The sequence below is a fragment of the Dermacentor andersoni genome, chromosome 1, assembly GCF_023375885.2.
Source record: "Dermacentor andersoni chromosome 1, qqDerAnde1_hic_scaffold, whole genome shotgun sequence".
Taxonomy (NCBI): Eukaryota; Metazoa; Arthropoda; class Arachnida; order Ixodida; family Ixodidae; genus Dermacentor; species Dermacentor andersoni.
Window position 1 is genome coordinate 355,549,440 of NC_092814.1, and position 19,330 is coordinate 355,568,769.

General features: G+C 45.8%; 1 protein-coding gene across 1 annotated transcript in view; it reads left to right on the top strand.

Moving 5' to 3' along the window:
* The first annotated feature begins 10,689 nt into the window (after window positions 1-10,689).
* Window positions 10,690-19,330, top strand: part of LOC126516795 (uncharacterized) — a 48,823-nt gene continuing 40,182 nt past the window's right edge. The window contains exon 1 of the mRNA XM_050166899.2: window positions 10,690-11,017. Coding sequence (XP_050022856.1) covers window positions 10,861-11,017 — 157 coding nt within the window. The 5' untranslated portion in view covers window positions 10,690-10,860. The remainder of the gene's footprint in view (window positions 11,018-19,330) is intronic.

The window sequence follows — 19,330 nt, forward strand, 5'->3', positions numbered from 1 at the left end:
AGTGTAACAAGTGAACACTACTGTAGTACAGCGAACGATGAGACAGTAATGCTGCATCTTGCCACTCCAGAACGTGAGAAATGAATATGCAAGCCTCATATTAGAAACTTACATAAACATGGAAATAAACTGGAATGCACTGGAAGCTGCATTTGTGTAACAAAGGAAGCAATGGTCATAATAAATAGTATGTGTTTTATCTAAAAAGCCCTTTACAAGAGGCAAAGTTGTACCTCTCTGGCAAAAACAAAGTTGCAACGAATAATTTGCAAACCAGCAAATACATTAATTAGCACACTGACATGTCACACTTTGCGCACATCTCCAGTCTCCTAAAGTAAAAAAAAGCACTCTGAATGAGAAAAACGTTTAACACATGTAGCCCAGAGCAAATTCTTTGGCAGTTCACTCACACTTTCACATCCAAAAACATTTGCCACAAAGTCCACGCACAGTTCCACTGATGTTTACCAATTCACCCCCACTTTCACGTCCAAAAATATTTGGCACACAGTCCAGGCAGAGCTTCATAGATAAACAGCTTGAGAGCACCCTACTGATTATTGTGCAGTCCCGCTGCTGGAAATAGAACTGCCGCACATGCTGGTAGTGGTTTCAATGTAGACACACTTGCTGCCCTGGACAGGTATGCTCAGATATCTGCACTGGTGCTCCATTTTGTCGAAGTAGACACATTGATGCACTACGCTGGTGATTGAAATGTATTGAATGCACAAGTATTGGCTTCACCAGAGAGACTTGCCCACATACCACCACTGGCATATATATGCACTTGCTCTTCACTCAGTAGCATTGAACTTAAAGTGTTCCCTATGTGGGAGCCATGTGTAAAACCGGTGTCATACGACCACTCTCGATCGCGATCACGCCCGATCCGGATCGAAATTATCGATGCGACTGGCTCACTCTCGTAGCTTGCGCAGAGGAGCCAATCACGACCGAGAAATTCGATTTGTAACGGACTGGATAGCGGCTAAAAGAGCCCCGTGTGAAACCGGTATCAAATAATGCACAGAGGTACGCTAGGAAAATGTGTTGCACAAGGACAAAGAACTGCGACATGCCCTGTTGTGCGAAGCGCGCGAACAGAACACATGTATATATATATATATATAAAAACTGCGAGAGCGCTTCGCGAGCTCCATGCGCACACATGGCACCCGCACGAACTCGGCAGGCCGCCGTAAAGCGCGAAGGGCGCACAGCGTACATTCCGACACATGTCCCAAACTGCAAACAATCGTACTACCTAAAGCATACAAGTTATTTTATACCAAGGGCATACTCGACTCACGTATGCAGTATCCACAAGCGAGTTATGCAGCGTACATGCTGTATTCATTTCGCCAAATAGTAAAATTGATAACAAGCATAAAGCTAAAAGGGACTCAATACATTACTACCATTTGAGGCGTCAAATAAAATCGAATTTGGCCGTTTCATATATTGGACACAATATATGGACACATGTGGTACCCGGTAATACCATGAAATACCCATCACGTGGGTAAAGGGGGCGAAAACACAATCGAGAACCTGAAGCGCAAACGATAAAAGCACGGTATGGTGCACGCAAAATTATGTCAGTGCGCTGTAGCGCGAGGGAAGAAAATAGGGCGAGCACTTGACCTCACCTTTTGGGATACCGCACTAGTACTGAATCATTAAAAAAAAAAAGCCTGTTTGAACCAGTTTCCTTGTCTGCAACACTCTTGCTAAACGGGAGACTAAAATACCACGATGACGGCTCTATTGCGGAGATCGGCAAGGTGCGCACAGACAGAAATTTTGCCGCCTTTCTTCGCATTCTGCAAAATGCTTTCTTGTTAGGATCACGCATAGCGGCCGATCCCGACGCTAGGGACACACAGGCACGATTTCGTCCCTCTAACTTTCGTCCTTATACTGCCCTTACCGCCTTAATTACAGCGTCAGTGAAAAGGCGCCTCACATAACATGACAATGAACTTGAAGAGCTGATTAGTGCCCTCCACTCCGCGCCCTCCAATTGAAAACACTACTGATTTCCAAATTAAACTACACAAACAGATCGCACAACCCAAACTAATCACAGAACGTCGTTTTCTTCACGGCAAAACCCTGCAACACTTACATGACAAAGGGCAGCGGCAGCACATTCAGAACAGCCGCTATCATACCACAGCGCAATGCAAGTGCGATAACGCTATTATGCCCGGCTCAAATAGATCGCACAACCCAAACTAATCACAGAATGTAGTTTTCTTGATAGCAAAGCACTGCAACACTTACATGACAAAGGGCAGCGGCAGCACATTCAGAACAGTCGCAAACAGACCATAGTGCCATGCGAGTGCGATAACGCAACTATGCCCGGCTTCACGAATAACATGGCCGCCTTGGTCACATAACAATTGAAAACACTACTGATTTCCAAATTAAAACCACACAAACATATCGCACCACCCAAACTGATCACAGTATATCGTTTTCTTGGCAGCAAAACACTGCAACACTTACATAGCAAAGGGCAGCGGCAGCACATTCAGAACAGCCGCAAACACACCACAGCGCAATGCGAGTGCGGTGACGCGACGACGCCATGACGACGCGACTATGCCCGGCTCGCCCGGCATCACGAATCACGTGGCCACCTTGGTCACATGATTTGACGACGGTATCGCCCCCTTGCGCAAGGTTGGATCGCGTTGATGGGTTGTTGAATATTGTAGAAGCCGCTAAAGAGGCTGACGCGCCGTGGCGTGGCTGTGGCGCCTTGAGTCGTTTTCAAAACGTATTCACCCCTCGTTTTTAAGCTGCCTGGCTTCCAACGTTATCAAAACGTATTCACCCCTCGTTTTTAAGCTATCTTGTTTGGAACGTCTTTGATGCGTCGATTTTGGTCAAAAATCCGTTTCAGACGTTGAATCCCTTAATACGACGTTTTCAAGACTTTGTGTGCTACCTGGGTAAGTGCCCCTTGAATTTTATTGTTTCACTTTTAACCACTGCGGCCTTGGCTGCCACAGGGCAGCAGTATTGTATGAATAAATAAACTCAGTGCTCAACCTATTCAAGGCTGCGCAATCGCGTTGTGTTCTGAGTCGTATCCCCACTACACAGGCATGCTTGACACAGCTCAGTAAAAAAAGTGTTCGCGAACGAATACCGCTTTACAAAGCTAAAACCTCTCATCATACCAGTAACAAATACTGCTCTAGCGAGGCTTAAGTACGCTGTGGCCGAAAATTATATAAAAGAAAGGAATGGCTAAACTACTCCAAACGCGCGCGCACTTCGTCAATACGCAGCCGGACGGTCGAGCGCCACGCCGTAGCATCAGGACTGCTCGCAGCGCCACCGCCACGGTCAGAAACGGTCCACGCTCCCGTCGGCGGACGGCATACTAGCCAATCTTCTAGGGCCCATAGCACTACATTTGAGATGTCCATGTGTCGTCAGTCACCGACGCACGCGGCCTCCCCGAACGCTCATTGTCATGCAAGTCTTCACGGCCTTTTGCGCACTCGTCATCTTCTACAACTGACAGCAGCGCCGTGCCGCGGAGGTATACCGGCAGATAAGGCCGGTCCGGTCCAAAAAAGGTCCACCACTGGGAATGGCTATGTTGACATCGCGTTAACAGTGGTAATCTGGCTAAAAAAAATCGAGCCAAAGGCTTCCTGATTCACCCTCGTAGTATCCGTAATAGTAACTACTGTTGCGACGCCTGTTTCTCGAACCTCGACCGGCGTTACTATTGGGTACCGTGGCGTTGTCCGCAGGCTGCAGGCGTCCGGTGGACCATGGCGACCAGGCAGGGACGAGACGATTTCTAGTGCGAAATTTGCACTGTTTATTCAATGGTTGGTGAAGGATATAGAAGAGAATGAATGAATTGAAAGTACATGGCGGGGCCGCTCAAATAGGTCGCTATAATCGTAGGCGGTATCTTCCTCACGTCAACGTCACGTGGTATGCACTGAGTCTCGTCGGTGCTTGGCGGCTACTCTTTCTCTCCTGGGCAACGTTGCACGTGCTTGCCTCCGCTGGCGGCAACCTGCGGGTCTTGTTTGGTTCGCGGAAAGGGTCTCCCCTAGAGTCGCACAGTTTGCGGAAAGGGTCTCCCCTTGAGTCGCACAAACACAAAGGGGCCCGAAATCACTGCGGGGCGTCCGCCAGACCGGCAACCAGTCGAGACAGCCATAGCAAATTAGGGATCCATCCTCCGTTTCGGTTAGGCATGGTCTTTTGAGCATCCTTTTTGCCCGGGGTGTTACAAGCCAACCATAACAGCATTTCCGGCGGGGGACGAATATCCCGACGTGTAGGGGCCAGCAGCAACTGAGCGAGGGATCGGCGTTTCAGCAGCAGAATTTCCCTCCGGGGTGACGAACCCTTGGTTCGTAGCTTGTACATTCCTTGGAGTCGTTCATCAGTCCTCGTGGCGCTCTTGTATGCCTTTTCTCCCTGGTCCGGTCCGGTGAAACTGGACTTGCAAACCGGTCTCGCAACTTTCCGTCTCCTGTTTTGGCAAGCAATTACTCCAGAACAGTGCCGGAGCCACAACCACAAAGCAAGCAATCACAATGCCACCCTCCCCCAAGACAAACCAGGCTTTAAAAAAAAAGAAAACCAGCTACTGCTCTCCCATCCCTTTCGCGCGTCCTCCCCCCCCCCCCCCCCCCCACACACACACACACTAAAAACAGCCATTTCTTGAAAGTTTTAAGACGTGGTAACTAAAATCAGCTAAATCAACTACAACTTCTCAATAATAAAAAAAAACGTATGAAAAAAAAATACTAAAGTAAAAATGCCACGGAAACCAGAGTGAGCATGAGGCTTTCGCTACTCTAGGGGCAACGACTCAGACCGTCGGCATAGCCGTTAAGTTCACCCTTCTTGTAGCGAATATTGAAGGTGTACTGTTGAAGAGCCAAGCTCCAGCGTAAAAGACAGCCGTTTTTCGTAGACATGGACTGCAACCATGTGAGGGGGCAGTGGTCAGTCTCTATGGTGAACCTTGAAGCAGCGATATAGCAAGCTAGCGTCTGTGCTGCCCATACCACGCAGGCAAATTCCTTTTCTGATGCACTGTATGCTTCCTCACGAACTGAAAGCTTTCTACTGGCGTACTGTACGGGGTGTTCATTTTCGTCATCTCTCTTTTGACAAAGCACCACCCCAATACCCCAGTCGCTGGCATCACACTGAAGAATGAATAGCTTAGAGTAGTCGGGCGCTTTCAACACTGGCTGACTCGTTAGTGCGTTCTTCAGCATACTAAGAGCCGTTTCCGTCATCCCACTCTACCGTTTGCGGTTCTGTTTTTCTGAGAGCATCTGTTAAAGAACTTGCAATCTCGGAATAACGCGGGATATATCTTTGGTAATAACCTGCCAAACCAAGAAATGACCTGATGTCACGCTTGGTACGTGGTTGCGAGAAGTTGTTTATTGCGGCCAGTTTAACTTCTGAAGGCCGACGATGGCCTTGCCCTATTACATGACCTAGATAAGCTACCTCCGCGCGCCCCAATTGGCATTTGGGAGCCTTGACAGTTAAGTTAGCCTCTCGTAGACGACACAACACGGTTCGCAAGTGTTGCATATGGTCCGCCCATGATGAAGGAAGGATTGCTATGTCATCGAAATACGGAAGGGCAAATTCCTCCATTCCCCGTAGCACCTGGTCCATAAGGCTAGAGAAACAATACGGAGCATTCTTCAATCCAAAGCTCAGGACTTTCGGCCAAAGGTTCCCATTGGGGAAATAACCGCCGCAAGCCTGCTTGCCCTCTCGGTCAACGGAACCTGCCAGTACCCTTTGACTAAATCGAGCGTAGAGATGAAATTTGCACTGGTCCCTCTCTCAAGCCTTTCCTCGATATGCGATATTGGGTAGGTCTGGTCCTTCGTGATTAGGTTGAGCCTGCGGTAGTCGATACGCGGTCGCGGCTCCTTTACTGGGACCTCAACCAAGATAAGAGGCGAGGTTTAATCCCTCTCTACTGGCTCGATTACACCTAGCTCTAACATCTTGTTTATTTCAGCTGCCATGACTTGACGTTGACGAGGTGAAACGTGATAAGCTTTCGAACGAACTGGGTCCGATGAGGTTAACTCCATATCGGGAACGATCGCTGTGGTCCTGCCTGATGCGTCCGAAAATCTGTCTTTAAATTCAAACACGAGTTCCCTAAGTTCGGCCCTTTGAGTGGGATTCAACTCCGCCTGTTCTACTAACTTGTCAATGGTCTCGTGAATGTCTTTTGCCCCCGTTATTGAAGTTAACTCCAGAAAGTCGACAGGCATCTCCTCAGGTTGGTTAAGTGACATGTTCACAATAGTCTCCCTCTGCCGGTATGGTTTAAGTAGATTGCTGTGGTACACTTGTGGTGTCCTTCGTTTTCCCGGTACCGTGATTACGTAGTTTCTTTCAGATAATTTCTGAATTATGTTAACTGGTCCTTCCCATTGAACCTGTAGTTTGTTTTTCAATGAGGGTTTCAGAATCATTACCGTTTCCCCAACTTCAAAGCGTCGCGTTCGAGCCGTCCTGTCATACTAATGCTTAGCATTGCTTTGGGCCTTGCGCATTTCCTACCCTGATAATTCTTGAGATGTGTGCAGTCGGTCTAACAGCTCTAGCACGTATGCCACAACCGAAGGATCGTCCGCCCGGCCTTCCCAGGCTTCTCGAACAATGCGAAGAGGGGAGCGAAGGCAGCGTCCGTAAACGAGCTCTGAAGGTGAAAAACCTGTTGATTCGTGCGGTGCAGTTCGAAGCGCGAACATTGCTGCAGGCAAGCAAACCTCCCAACCGGCTTTGTGCTCATAACAAAGGGCTCTCAAAAGCCGTTTCATGACTGAGTGGACTTTCTCTACCGCGTTTGACTGCGGGTGGTACACTGAGCTATGAATAATTTTAATACTACACATTTCCAGAAACGTCGAATATCAGTGCGCTCGTAAAGACGGATCCTTGATCTGTGTGGATTTCTGCGGGAAACCCTACTCTCACGAAGATAGACAAAAGCGAGTTGACGATCTCCACCGAGCTTAGTTGTTTGAGGGACACCGCCTCTGGGAATTTCGTTGCGGGGCATAGTACAGTGAGAATATGCCGATAGCCAGACTGCGTTGCAGGAAGTGGTTCCACTGTGTCTATTATGAGCCTGCGAAACGGCTCCGTGATAATGGGAACAAGTTTCATTTGTGCTTTAGCCTTATCTCCGGCCTTGCCTGTGCGTTGACATGTGTCGCTGCTTCTCACGAATGCTTCCACTTCCCGAAAGCAGCCGGGCCAGCAAAATTCCTGCAGTAAGCGGTCCTTTGTTTTCCGAATGCCCAGATGCCCTGACCAAAAGCCCCCGTGGACCAGATGCAGGAGCTTCTCACGATAGGGATGCGGCACCACGAGTTGGTCGAATTGCACTCCCTTTTGACTGGTCTACTTTCTATAGAGGATGCCTGCCCTCTTGAGAAACTTTACGTTCTGTTTGGCCACACCTTCTTTCGCGTCTGGCCTTAGGTTACGTCGGGTGGAATCTTTTTCCTGTTCAGCAATCAATGTGGCAGGTGTTACAATGAATAACGTTCTTCTGCATTCTGCCTCTCAAGTCATATCAGGCTCCGGTGATTTCCTGACCTCTTCATTAGCTATTTTACTTTCCGCAATATCCCTATAGGGCTGTCCTGTCTGGTGCTGGTTGACGAATCCTCCGTCAAACCTGTTTCCTCCACCACTGTACATTCGTACACTGCCTTGACCGCGAGCTCCCTTGCCTTGGAACGAGTTAGGGCTTGTACTATTCCCTCACTAAACCCGATTCCCCTGCGTCGCAGTAAATCCTCGGATTTGTTAGAAAACAAATATGGATACTGCGGCGGGAGATGTGCCGAGACGGCGGCTTCAGTGTCCAGTACTCCAAAAGGGCCTTCGATGCGAATCTTTGCCATAGGGAAACAAACACTGGAGGCCTCTACGGCTTGCCTTACCCAAGCACATTCTCCCGTGAACTGGCCTCCCTCCACGTACGACGGGTGCACCACGTCCATTGTGGCTGCCGAGTCGCGAAGCACCCGACACGGTTTGCCGTTTACCACGAGGTCTCGGATGTGCGGTTCTAGCAAGTTCAGATATTCCTCGTTACTACTTAGTGACATCAACACTAGTTCGAGATTTCTGCCCCCCACGGAGATATGCCCCATTTGCTGGAAGTTGTAGCAAATTAGTGGTTTCTTTGCCTCGAAAGCTTTATTTCTTTTGCCTTTCTGCCCTCTGTTCGGGTGACTCCTCCTTTCCCTTGCTGTTCTCGTCACTATTTTTCACCGAATCTGACCTTTCCTTTTATTTATATTCTGACTCGACTTTGACCATCGCTCTGGCTTGTCGGGTCTGTATTTATTCATCTCCTCCTTAGGAGCTTCTTTGCCTTCGAACGCACGACGAGTTACGTACTCCTCAGCGAGATCGGCCGCTCTCGTGATAGTGTCCACGCCTGGCCTATCCTGAACTCAATACTTGATGTTTTCTGGCAGCCGGCAGCAGAACTGTTCTAATGCAACGCCCTGCATTGTCTTTTCGGCGTCGCCGAGTCTTCTCTGAGCCATTCTTTCAGGTTTACCTCCAAGGTGTACGCGAAGTATGAGTATGACTCACTTTTGGTCTTCTCGACCTCCATGAATTTTAGCCTGAATGCTTCTGCTAATAATCTATACTTTTTAAGCAGACTCGCTTTGACTTTATCGAAGTCCTCTGCTTCTTCTTTCCCCATGCGGGCAATGATATCAGCTACCTCACGCGGCAGCAACGTAAGTAAGAGTTGCGGCCACGTGTTTCTCGCGAATTTTGCCTTCTCACACGCGCGCTCAAACTGCGGCAGAAAAGGACCTATGTCCCCTCCTACTGCATGCGTAGGGTGCCATCAAGTCTGTCATTCTGCGCTCGCTATCTCGTGCCTCTGTGCTAGGTCTTTCAGTATTTTGAGCCTTCAGAAACTCAATATCTAGGCGCCTCATTTCGAGTGCGTCGCGTGCAACACGGTCGCGCTCTTCTTTGGCCTCACGTGCTGCCCGCTCGCGCTCTTCTTTTTCTTCTAGGCGCTTACGCTCTTCCTCCATATCCGCAATGCTCTTTAGGCATTCCTTCAGCTCATCGTGGTCTGCCCTGATCGCTTCGATCACCTCAGTGATCTCCGGTTTCTCTTCGATTCGGCAATTTGCAGGCCCAACTCTCTGGCCAAGTTAAACAACTCCGGCTTCTTTAGTGCCTTCAAGTTCATGGCTGCCCTTAGTACTGCTAACTCTTCCCTCTATAACAACCTCGACGTACTCAAAACTTCCGTCAACGGTTAAAGAAAAATCACGGCTTTGTACTTCCCCCCCAAAATACGTAAAGCCAAGTGATACCTTCGTGAAGAAAAGCCGTGCACTCACCATATGCAGTCATGAATCCGGACACTTTTATTCCGAATTTGTCACCAGGACCAAGAGGAGACGATCTCTTAGATGTCATCCAAAGTTGGGGTCTCCGGGGTGGCGCATCCCATCGCTGCCAACCAGTTGTTGCGACGCCTGTTTCTCGAACCTCGACCGGTGTTACTATTGGGTAGCGTGGCGTTGTCGGCCGGCTGCAGGCGTTCGGTAGACCATGGCGACCAGGCAGGGACGAGACGATTCCTAGTGCGAAACTTGCACTGTTTATTCAATGGTTGGTGAAGGTTATAGAAGAAGAGAGTGAATGAATTGAAAATACATTGCAGGGCCGCTTAAATAGGCCCGCTCAAATCGTAGGCGGGATCTTGCTCACGTCAACGTCACGTGGCGTGCACTGAGTCTCGTCGGTTTATATATATATATATATATATATATATATATAAAGCTTACGAAACTTCTGTAGCAGTTTTCGTCGTGCAGACGCGCTCTCGTGCTTTTCTGTGGCACATTGTAGAAGGCGAAGACCCGCCCCGTAATTACCTGAGTGTCTCTGTTGCTGGCTGACACACTCATAGATCCCAAACACAACTTTCCAGCTTTTATACATATATATATATATATATATATATATATATATATATATATATGTATGTATGTGTGTGTGAAAAAAAGAAGAGAACAATTTCAGAAAAATCAATTACATTTAACAAGTCCTGCTTGATATGATAGGCACGTTACGTTGTTCAGGGAAGGATTGGAAAGTTTCTACACGTTCCACACTATAGGTCTCGATTCGAAACTACATTTTCAGTTTATATGTCTCAGAATTTTTCCACTAATTAAACAGAAAACACTGTGAGGCTGATTACTCTTTAACATGTTGCATCTAGCAAAAAACAAATCGCTGCTCACGTTAATGCCAACGCAGCGCCACAATGCGCGGCTGAAGCCGGCGCAAGCGTTGCTCTGCGCCTCCGTAGCAGACGACGCAGACACAGCTGGCAGACAACGTCGCCAGACGCTGTTGCCAGACACACAATACGACCTCACAGACAGCGTCAAACACGCATTTGTACGCGACTCGGAACATCGGGTGTAAGAGATTACTGCTATGTTGTGACAAAAGCGACTTGTAAACATTAATTTTTTTAGTTTTAAACCTACTTTTCAATCAAACTGCTAGATTGGTTGCGCGTGCAAGCAGAGCGATCGTGTTTTCCGTAGGGAGACGCGTAGTCAACGCTGCTATCGTTATCGCCACTGCCAACAGTGAGACGCAAAGAAAAGACGTTTTTCCATAGAGTTTCGTCTCCCTATTCACTCAAGTTTCTAGATTTGCTTGTGTGATTGCTGGTTACTGACTACATTACAGTGCGCGTAGCGACGGTACCCAAGGCGTCACATTTAATGACCTGCGATGGTCGAGTTCACCCACGACGTGGAATCGGAATTGATTGCTCTTGTCGAGGAACGGCCATGCCTGTGGAACTCTAAAGACATACATTATCACAACAGGCATGTCAAGGAGATGGCGATGCGAGAAATCACCGAACAATTAGGAGCCGGGTTTACAGGTGAGGACACGCGGCTTCGGTAGCGAAGTGAGGTTTTTAGGCGTTGATCAACGCAAGAATGCAAGCGCGGAGCGACGCACGACAGTGCAGTGGCGGCATCTGTTGACAGTCACGAGAGTTTCTGCTGCAGCGGCCTAGAACGCGGAATCCGAATTGGGTTCGGGACACTGTGCAAGTTTGTGTTCCAAACGCGAGGTACGGGTGTTTGATGGACTCCCGTCGCGTTGTTGGTGTCACAGCTGCTTTTCAACAGCCGCCAGATTTACGTGAGTCTCTCGATCTGAAACCTGCGAAATGTTCCGCTTACTTGTTCTTTAACAAGGAACAAGAAAAATCGGACCCCTCGCAACGCATTAAAGAAAAGAGAGAAGAAAATTTATCGGAAGTTGATCGCTGCAAACTGAACTTTATTTCCCGTAAGTTTCACGCACTGCGTGAGAGAAAATTCGGCGTCATTTCTGATCTTATATTCTTTAGCAGTATGTCTAAAAAAATGCAATATCATACTTATTGGAGTGATTTACAAGCCATGAATGCTGCAGGAACGCTTTTCTACAAGAACGTCGTGAGTTCTGTGAGAGCTTGTGATTAAGCATCCTTGATCCTGTAGTGGATGCCCGACCAAGAGCATGCTGTGTTGAAAAGTAACATCTTTAACTATGCTTCTGTGCTTTTAGTTAAATTAATCTGTGTAGGTATAGTGTTTACATACATTGCACGCACATATGCTGGATTCATAGTACTGGGAAATTGTATTTGAATACGGCAGAAAATACATTTATTTCATTGTAAGCAGAAGAATATCCATCCATCTCTGTTGCCATCCTCTGTTGTCACAGGTCACAGGTCAAGCCACAGGTCAAGTGAAAATCACTAATGAATTAAGCGGAAAAGATGGCAGCGCCCGCTTGCGAAGCATTAAAGCCTAACTGCAATGAAATTTCACTTCAGCTAAATTGGTTATAAGGGAGTATACCAAGTGTTTCTTTTTATGTGGAACACATTAGAAACAGCTGTCACATCTAGGCCCCTGCCGGTTTTCTTTTTTTTTTTTTTTGCGAATAGGCAGCATGAGAGGGCAAATGTAGCAGCTAGAAAAATTTCGCTGGTAATTTGTTTGTTTAACTAATTATGCTAGTTAACTTTTTAATGACCAACATTTTTGTAATTGTGTAATTGAAGTCGAGGAGTAGTGAAGTTTTAGCAGAGATCCTAAGAGCAGCACTTTTGTGGCAGAAATCTGCTAAAATATGCCTCGTCATTCTATTTAGGTAGTCCCAAACATTTAGATGCATGCTTTTAGGGAACTGTTAAGGGGAACACCATTGTATCTCGTAGCACCATTTTAAGGTTGCATATCTCAAAAGTAATGCTACTCGTAGGATTTCTGCTGAGGAGACATAATTTTACTACTCACCGGCTTCAATTTCACATTTACAACATATACCCTAAACTTAGTAATTAAAATGTTAATTAGCATGTTTAGTTAATGAAATTATAATTGAAATGTTTCTTGCTGTTAGTGTCTGCCTAGCATATCGGCAGAAAATGACAGGGGCCTAGATAAGAGTTTTTCTTTTCAATGGTTCAGCATAAAAAGAAACACATGGTATACAATTTAAGTAACCTTGGCAGTGCCACAGAGTTAGTAATTACAAATTTTTTTCAATTAACAGTCTTTGAATAATGCCTTAGCAGACAACATGGACACCTGATGGTAATTGGATATGACCCAGATACCAGAACCACACATGCATGTTGTCCCACCTTGGCAGGTGCTAGTTCTTGATGTTTTGTGCTTGATTTCCGGTGAGTGGTAATGTTGGAATTTTGAGTATGATATGAAAACATGTGGATATCTATGATGCATCCACTCATACTTCAAATGAAAAATTTTGCACAGAGGCTGTTTCATATGTACACCATCCAAAATTAGCCTTTTTTTGTAATCTAAAATTTTGTTGCGGTTGTCCTATAACCTATGTTGGGGGGGGTCCACACGAGTTAAATGCAAAACAGGTCAGTCTCACATTGACCTGAGGTGCAGTGAGCCAGAAAAGACAAAAGCAACAAGAGGAAACTAGGGGCCGACTTCCAACTTGAGTTCCTGCACAGCGCCCGACGACATTGTGTGTTTTGACAGTGTCTGCTTCAGTTAGGGCTTCTTACTTGCCTAAATTAAGATGACATTGTGTTTCAAAGGAAGTGCAGGATAAATCTAGAAACATTGGAGAGCTTTTCTGGCATACGAAGAAAAAAGACAGTCAGTGAGGTAAAGTGATGTGGTTTGTGTGCTCAATTGAAGAAATAAAAGTGCGGCCTTCATTTGTTTTCTGTGAATCATCAGCCTTTTGTCTTTCAAAGAAGTTCAAATAGAGAGCTTTAAATGCGTGCTTCATCAGCCAAAACTTTTTTAGGGCTTCTCTTTAGTGTCCCTTTAAATGTGGACTCACAGAGCACTCAATAGCCAGTTTAATCCACAGAACGAGCATAGCAGCATCGTGGAGCAAGCTTAGCAGCACCAAATCGAACTTTGCACAAGGGCACTGCAGTCCTTCTGTGCACTGTGGATGTTGTGCTTGGTCTGCTAACTGAAGCAGCGATATGAGGTATGTTCCATTTTGTTCCAGTAATCAGAGGTATCTAACTTGATATCTAAGGATACGGCTTCATGCGAGTCTGTATTTAGAACATGATCATTTGCCCGGGTTGTCCAAGTTTCAATGCCAAGGTAAGTTGAAAAGTTTTGTAATTGTCTTGAAAAAAATAAGAACTCTTTTGAAATTTTAAGTCACTCATGCTTCTCACATTTTGTATGAGGCAGTGTGAATATGTGTCATTACAATCTGCTGATAACACAAGAGTTCTCCAGCTTGATGACATATGCACATTGTTTATTTCCTAACCCTGCGTGTTCCCAAGGTGGGGCTTCTCTCCCAAACTTTTAGTGCTCACGCTTAAGGTTTGATGCCCCAGCCAGGCCTACAGTTGTTCAACAAAATGGCAAGCCTGGTTAATAGCACTTGCCTGACTACACTCCACCACCCAGCTCCCCTGTTGTGTCACTAATCTGTGTCATCTCCTGGCTAGTTAGCAAAGTAGCCTGCAGTATTGCAAATTTTTATGCCATCTCCTTGAAGCTCTCTGTCTTTGCTATTTACATTGCGATTGGAATGGAACTTATGATGATGGCTGCATGGCAAAGGTGGCAAAGTATCTGTCCGCACTGAGTTTACAACATACCCATGGTTTTCATCATGTCAGTCCTCTTTAATGGGACTCTTATGGAAGCACTAAATCAGTGTAGCCTAGTTTAGTGTCGCAACTCTCTGCATTTGCTCAGCCTAGAAAGGTCACTTCTTAATGAGGCACATTGAAGGTCAAGCATATCTTTTTTGAATGCCATGTTCAAACCACAGTCCCACTGCCATCCATTTTAGGGCTACAGCTTAGCGTGTTTTTAACCAGCACAGTTGGCTTTCTATGGATAATGCCAGCTGCTGCTTGAACCAGCAGCATGAGCTTGCTGGTTTTCAAGTGGTCGCTAGATAAGTGAGTGAGAAGCTGTGTCATAAAGACGGCAGTGGGACACAATTGAGTCAGTGAAGCTTATGAGCACTGAATTACTGATAAAATTTGTTTTTCATCTCCAGTTTTAGTGCATGTTTGAAATGTCTCACTTCAGTTTACTGCTAAGCCAATTAAAAAAATTATTACATTTTTCTAGTTTTAGTTTTCAATGAATCTTTGCAAGTATAGTGTGAAGATTCTTTTCGCTTGAATGTATTCCTTTCTTATAATTCACTGTTATGACCAGGCGATTCTAGTGATTATGAAGACTGAGTGTTGCATGTAATACTTGCAAAAGTGTGTTAAGGAACGTATATGTGCATTGGCATAGCTAGAGAGTTCGGGTCAAACCCCCACCCTTGTGAAGTTTTCTGGTGGCACCCACTCCCCTCCCCCTTTTCTAAGGAACAAAAAGTCATAGGAAGCAAGCTCAAAAGAGTGACATGGATGAAAGGGAAAGTTTAAATGTGACAGCATGTCGAAGGCTAGAGGTGGTCTGAAGGGGGCGGGACGTCATGGAGTCAACTCCCTGGACAAAAAAAAAATGTATTCATAGTCACACCAAGAACAAATGGGCGAAAGATGCAGCTTATGTGCTTGGCTACTTATCCTTGTCAGGACACATCTGAAAGTTACTATATTTGTGGTTAGTGGAAGAAAGAAAATTTGCTAGTCGCACTAGTGCTGGATGTCACCTGAACATTGGCCAGCAAAGGGGGTGGTGCAATGAAGAGGGAGCGGAATAGGGGAAAGCATGAAATGGATTGCAAAAAAAGTAAAGAGGGCTATTTCTAATAATTACAGTATCTACAATTGTGAGTATTAAAGAAATTTAATCGGACATTTCACCTCTTGGGCAGAGGACACACCGGCTAGTGAACATGAATAGTGCGAGCAGACAAGATAGCCCATTTCAAGAAGTGCAAGCCAACGGCCCGGCCCATTGTACCTTAAGGTTTAAAAATTTTTCGGGGGCCTCAGCTTTGCTCCCAGCTGGTGTCAAGGCGTTTTCGAAGTAAACACAGGTTCATCTGCGTCACTGCTCCCCCAGGTGCTATGTCTTCGACAGGCATATAGCGATTATGGGAGAGGAGAGAGAGAACAACTTTATTGAAGGGAAATCGTCAAGGATGCAAAAATCTGTCAGAAGCAACCACACTTATTTTTTTTTGAGGAATGATGACCTTATCATTCTCTGAAAAACAACCAGCCCTTGTTTTGTGCCTGTCGTCGGTTGCGTGTATAAAGTGCACCACTGATGAGATCCTCCATTGATAAGAGATGTGCAGCCTGACCTTGCTACTTCCAATGATATTTGAGATGTGGGCAGAGAGGCAAAGAAAAAAAATTTGTGAACTGTAGAGCTCTCCTCCCCTGAATACAATGTTTAGGACTGCTGTTGTCGGTCGCCAAAATTTAGTGCCCTCGACTGCTAGAGGGCCCCACCCCCCATTTACATATCTGCTGGTCTTATCATGGAACTCTGACGTTGCTAAATGGGCACAAGGAGTGCACCGCTTTCGGCGAGAAAACTTAAAGAAAGGTGTTGCCCAGCACCTGCAGTAGGCAGAACATTGCGGCCGCTCCCAAGGCACGCCACTCCCTCTTTCCAGATTGTGTGAATCATAACTATTGAGAGGGGGATCACGGCTAAAAAGTGCACAGACAGAGAAAAAGTGGACAAGCATGTGCTAAAAACTTGAAATTGTTATTGCTCCCTACCAGGCCATCGTGTTGTCGAAGGGCTTCTCATTTCATGTACTTGACCAAATCATCGACTATGCTGCGTGGAAGAAAAGCATTCTGAAAATATTATGACTTGCCTGTCTAGGAAACGCAGAATAAGCGTCCCCCTCCCCCTTTTCTTTCCCTTGTCTCTGACTTTCATTACGTGAATAAATTTGAGGAGAGCTTGCTGTTGGGCTAGTTGGCATACATTCTGCAGGATGACAACAGCGAAAAAAATGGGACAAGAGAGAAATGCAGACGGAACGCTGATTTGTGCAATGCAAAATATATCAAGGACGGGGGTACAGGGCAGGGAAGCTAAGGAACAGCCATAGCAACCAGGTGGGAAGGGAGGTAGGGGAATGGCCATGACATCCACACAGTGGCGCTGCCTTGAAGAAGTAAGCAGAAATATAGGAATGTGAGGGGCCGTTGCACCGTTCACAATTGCAATGACTTGACATGTTGAGGGTGACAGTGGCTGATGGAAAAGAGTTATAAGGAGGGGAGGGCATTGAAGGATACGAAGCAGAGGTGGGGGGGAGAAGGGAGGAGTGGGGAATTACAAGTATAAATGGCACCAAGAAGGAAGGTGGTGAATAATTGGGGACAAAGGAAGAGCATCTTGTCACTGCCCGATCCCTCGACACTAGACGGCCGTGGCCAGTGTCCTAGCTGCGGTTAACCTACTTAGTCGAAACTGCTGAGAGCCCATCCTAACAAAACATCTCTGCAATCTTCAGAGCAAGTGAGCTACGAACTACGGATGCCATAACAGAACATAGAAAGCATTGATGCTTCAGACTGTCTGACTCATAGATTCCCGAGTGTGTCCAAATAATTATATGTGTCACTTGATAAGGACCCCAAAACCATGATTGCAAGTTGCCTCTAAATATCTCTTCAAACAAGTCATGCAGTAAGTGACCGGTAGTGAGTGAAACTTGCCTCATATAATACTATTGAAGTTCTGGCACAAAGCGTTGTTCCTGTGTTTTAAATGTAAACGAATATAGCACGGGCACTACACAGGAAGTGCACTTCAATAATGGGTGACTTGCACAATAGTGTGCACCCTCTTTCATACGTAGCCCTGGCCAAACCACCCCTTAGAAGATCTGGTTAGAAAATTATGCTCATCACCTGCTCTTACCGGGGTTGCAACAGGTCTCTTCTGGCTCTTGGCCTTGCTTTCCAGCCCATTTTCTTCTTCTTACTTTTCCTGCGTCAAGCAATAAGTGAAAGAAATGCCAGTCCTTTTTCCTTTCATTAAAAATGGATAGACAATGGATTTTTATAGGCCATCTGTGAAAATCTAAGCTTGCTGTCTTGCCTGGCTGTTTGGTGTTTGCTAACCAAAGACTCTCCTCCACAGACTCTATTCCTCCCCCTAAGTGGGGTCCCTTAAGGGAAGGAGTGTGAGCTTAAAGACTTTCCTATAATTTCTGTGAAATTTCTTGTCCTTATGGTACCCTACTCCATACCTAGCTGCCAGGAGGTAATGTGTTGTTGCTGTTCAAGAGCCTTTGTTATTGCCAAAACCTAGAAGATTGAGTAGAGAGTTTGGAGTGGTAAAGGCAAAGCTATTGGTAACAATACACTGTTCTGCTAGTCTGTAGGTTATAATATTGCAGTTGGAAAGTTCCTCTCTCGTGGTTGCGCTGAATACCAGGTGTTTCTGCAAAGACTTTAAGAAGCCAACAAACAATGACACCAAGGACAACATGGGGGAAATTACTTGCATTTACTAGTTGAATTAAAGAAAGGATGAATGAATGGAAATCAAAGTGGCTGAAAAAACTACTTGCCGCAGGTGGGGAACGAGCCCACGTCTTCGCATTACGTATGCGATGCTCTACCAATTGAGCTATCGTGGGGCCGTTTTCCCATCCACTTTCTTGGGTATTTATGTTTTACGACAAGAACTAACCCTGGGAGTGTTAGCCAGCGCCACCACTCATAAACCTTAACGGCAGATGTGGAACATCCTTTCTGCTTGAACATCCTTTCTGCATCCCTCGGTTAACCCTCGGTTAATTCACCTAACTCACCGCTCGGTTAACCCACTTTCTTCTTGTTTATTACATAATGAGCGTCTCGAATCCGGCAACATTGATGCCTTCAGGTAGCATATGTGGGTTTATTGATCAGTTGCCTTCACCCAAAAAGATAGCGTTCTCGTGGCGCCTGCTGCAGAAAGGATGTTCCACATCCGCTGCCAAGGTTTGTGAGTGGCGCTGCTGGCCAACACTCCCAGGGTTAGTTCTCGTAGTAAAACATAAATACCCAAGAAAGTGGATGGGAAAACGGCCCCACGATAGCTCAATTGGTAGAGCATCGCATACGTAATGCGAAGACGTGGGTTCGTTCCCCACCTGCGGCAAGTAGTTTTTTCAGCCACTTTGATTTCCATTCATTTATCCTTTCTTAAATTCAACTAGTAAATGCAAGTAGTTTCCCCTATGTTGTCCTTGGTGTCATTGTTTGTTGGCTTCTTATGATATGATTAATGAAAATCTGGCCCCTCGGTTAACCCACTTTCTTCTCGTTGCAAAGACTTTAAGCAGTTTTTAAAAATCAATTGTAGTCCTTGTGCTGGTCCGCTCAAATACACAGATGTTACCTGCACAATAAATCGAGATGCGAATTTACTAATAAAGTAAGTTAAGCTTTTTAAATAATTACCTTGCAGCACACATTGCAATTTACAAATTGTAACTAGTGAGACTGCAAGGCATATCCACTTGAAAAGAATTCTTTGGATGACACCATTTTCAGGATATGCTGCATCAAACTTGCAGGGAAGATGCACAGTCATTCCATTTACTTTTTTTAACAAAACACTGTTTGATGCATTGAAGTACAAATTTGGCTGGACTACCACATGTATTTCTTTACAAAGTTTGGGAAATAATATCTAGAAACTGATGTCATCCTGAGAACTTGTTCCGAGTGGATCCACCTTGCATTGAGTTGTAAATAAAATGGTATGGTCTTTATTATTTTTGAAGTGTT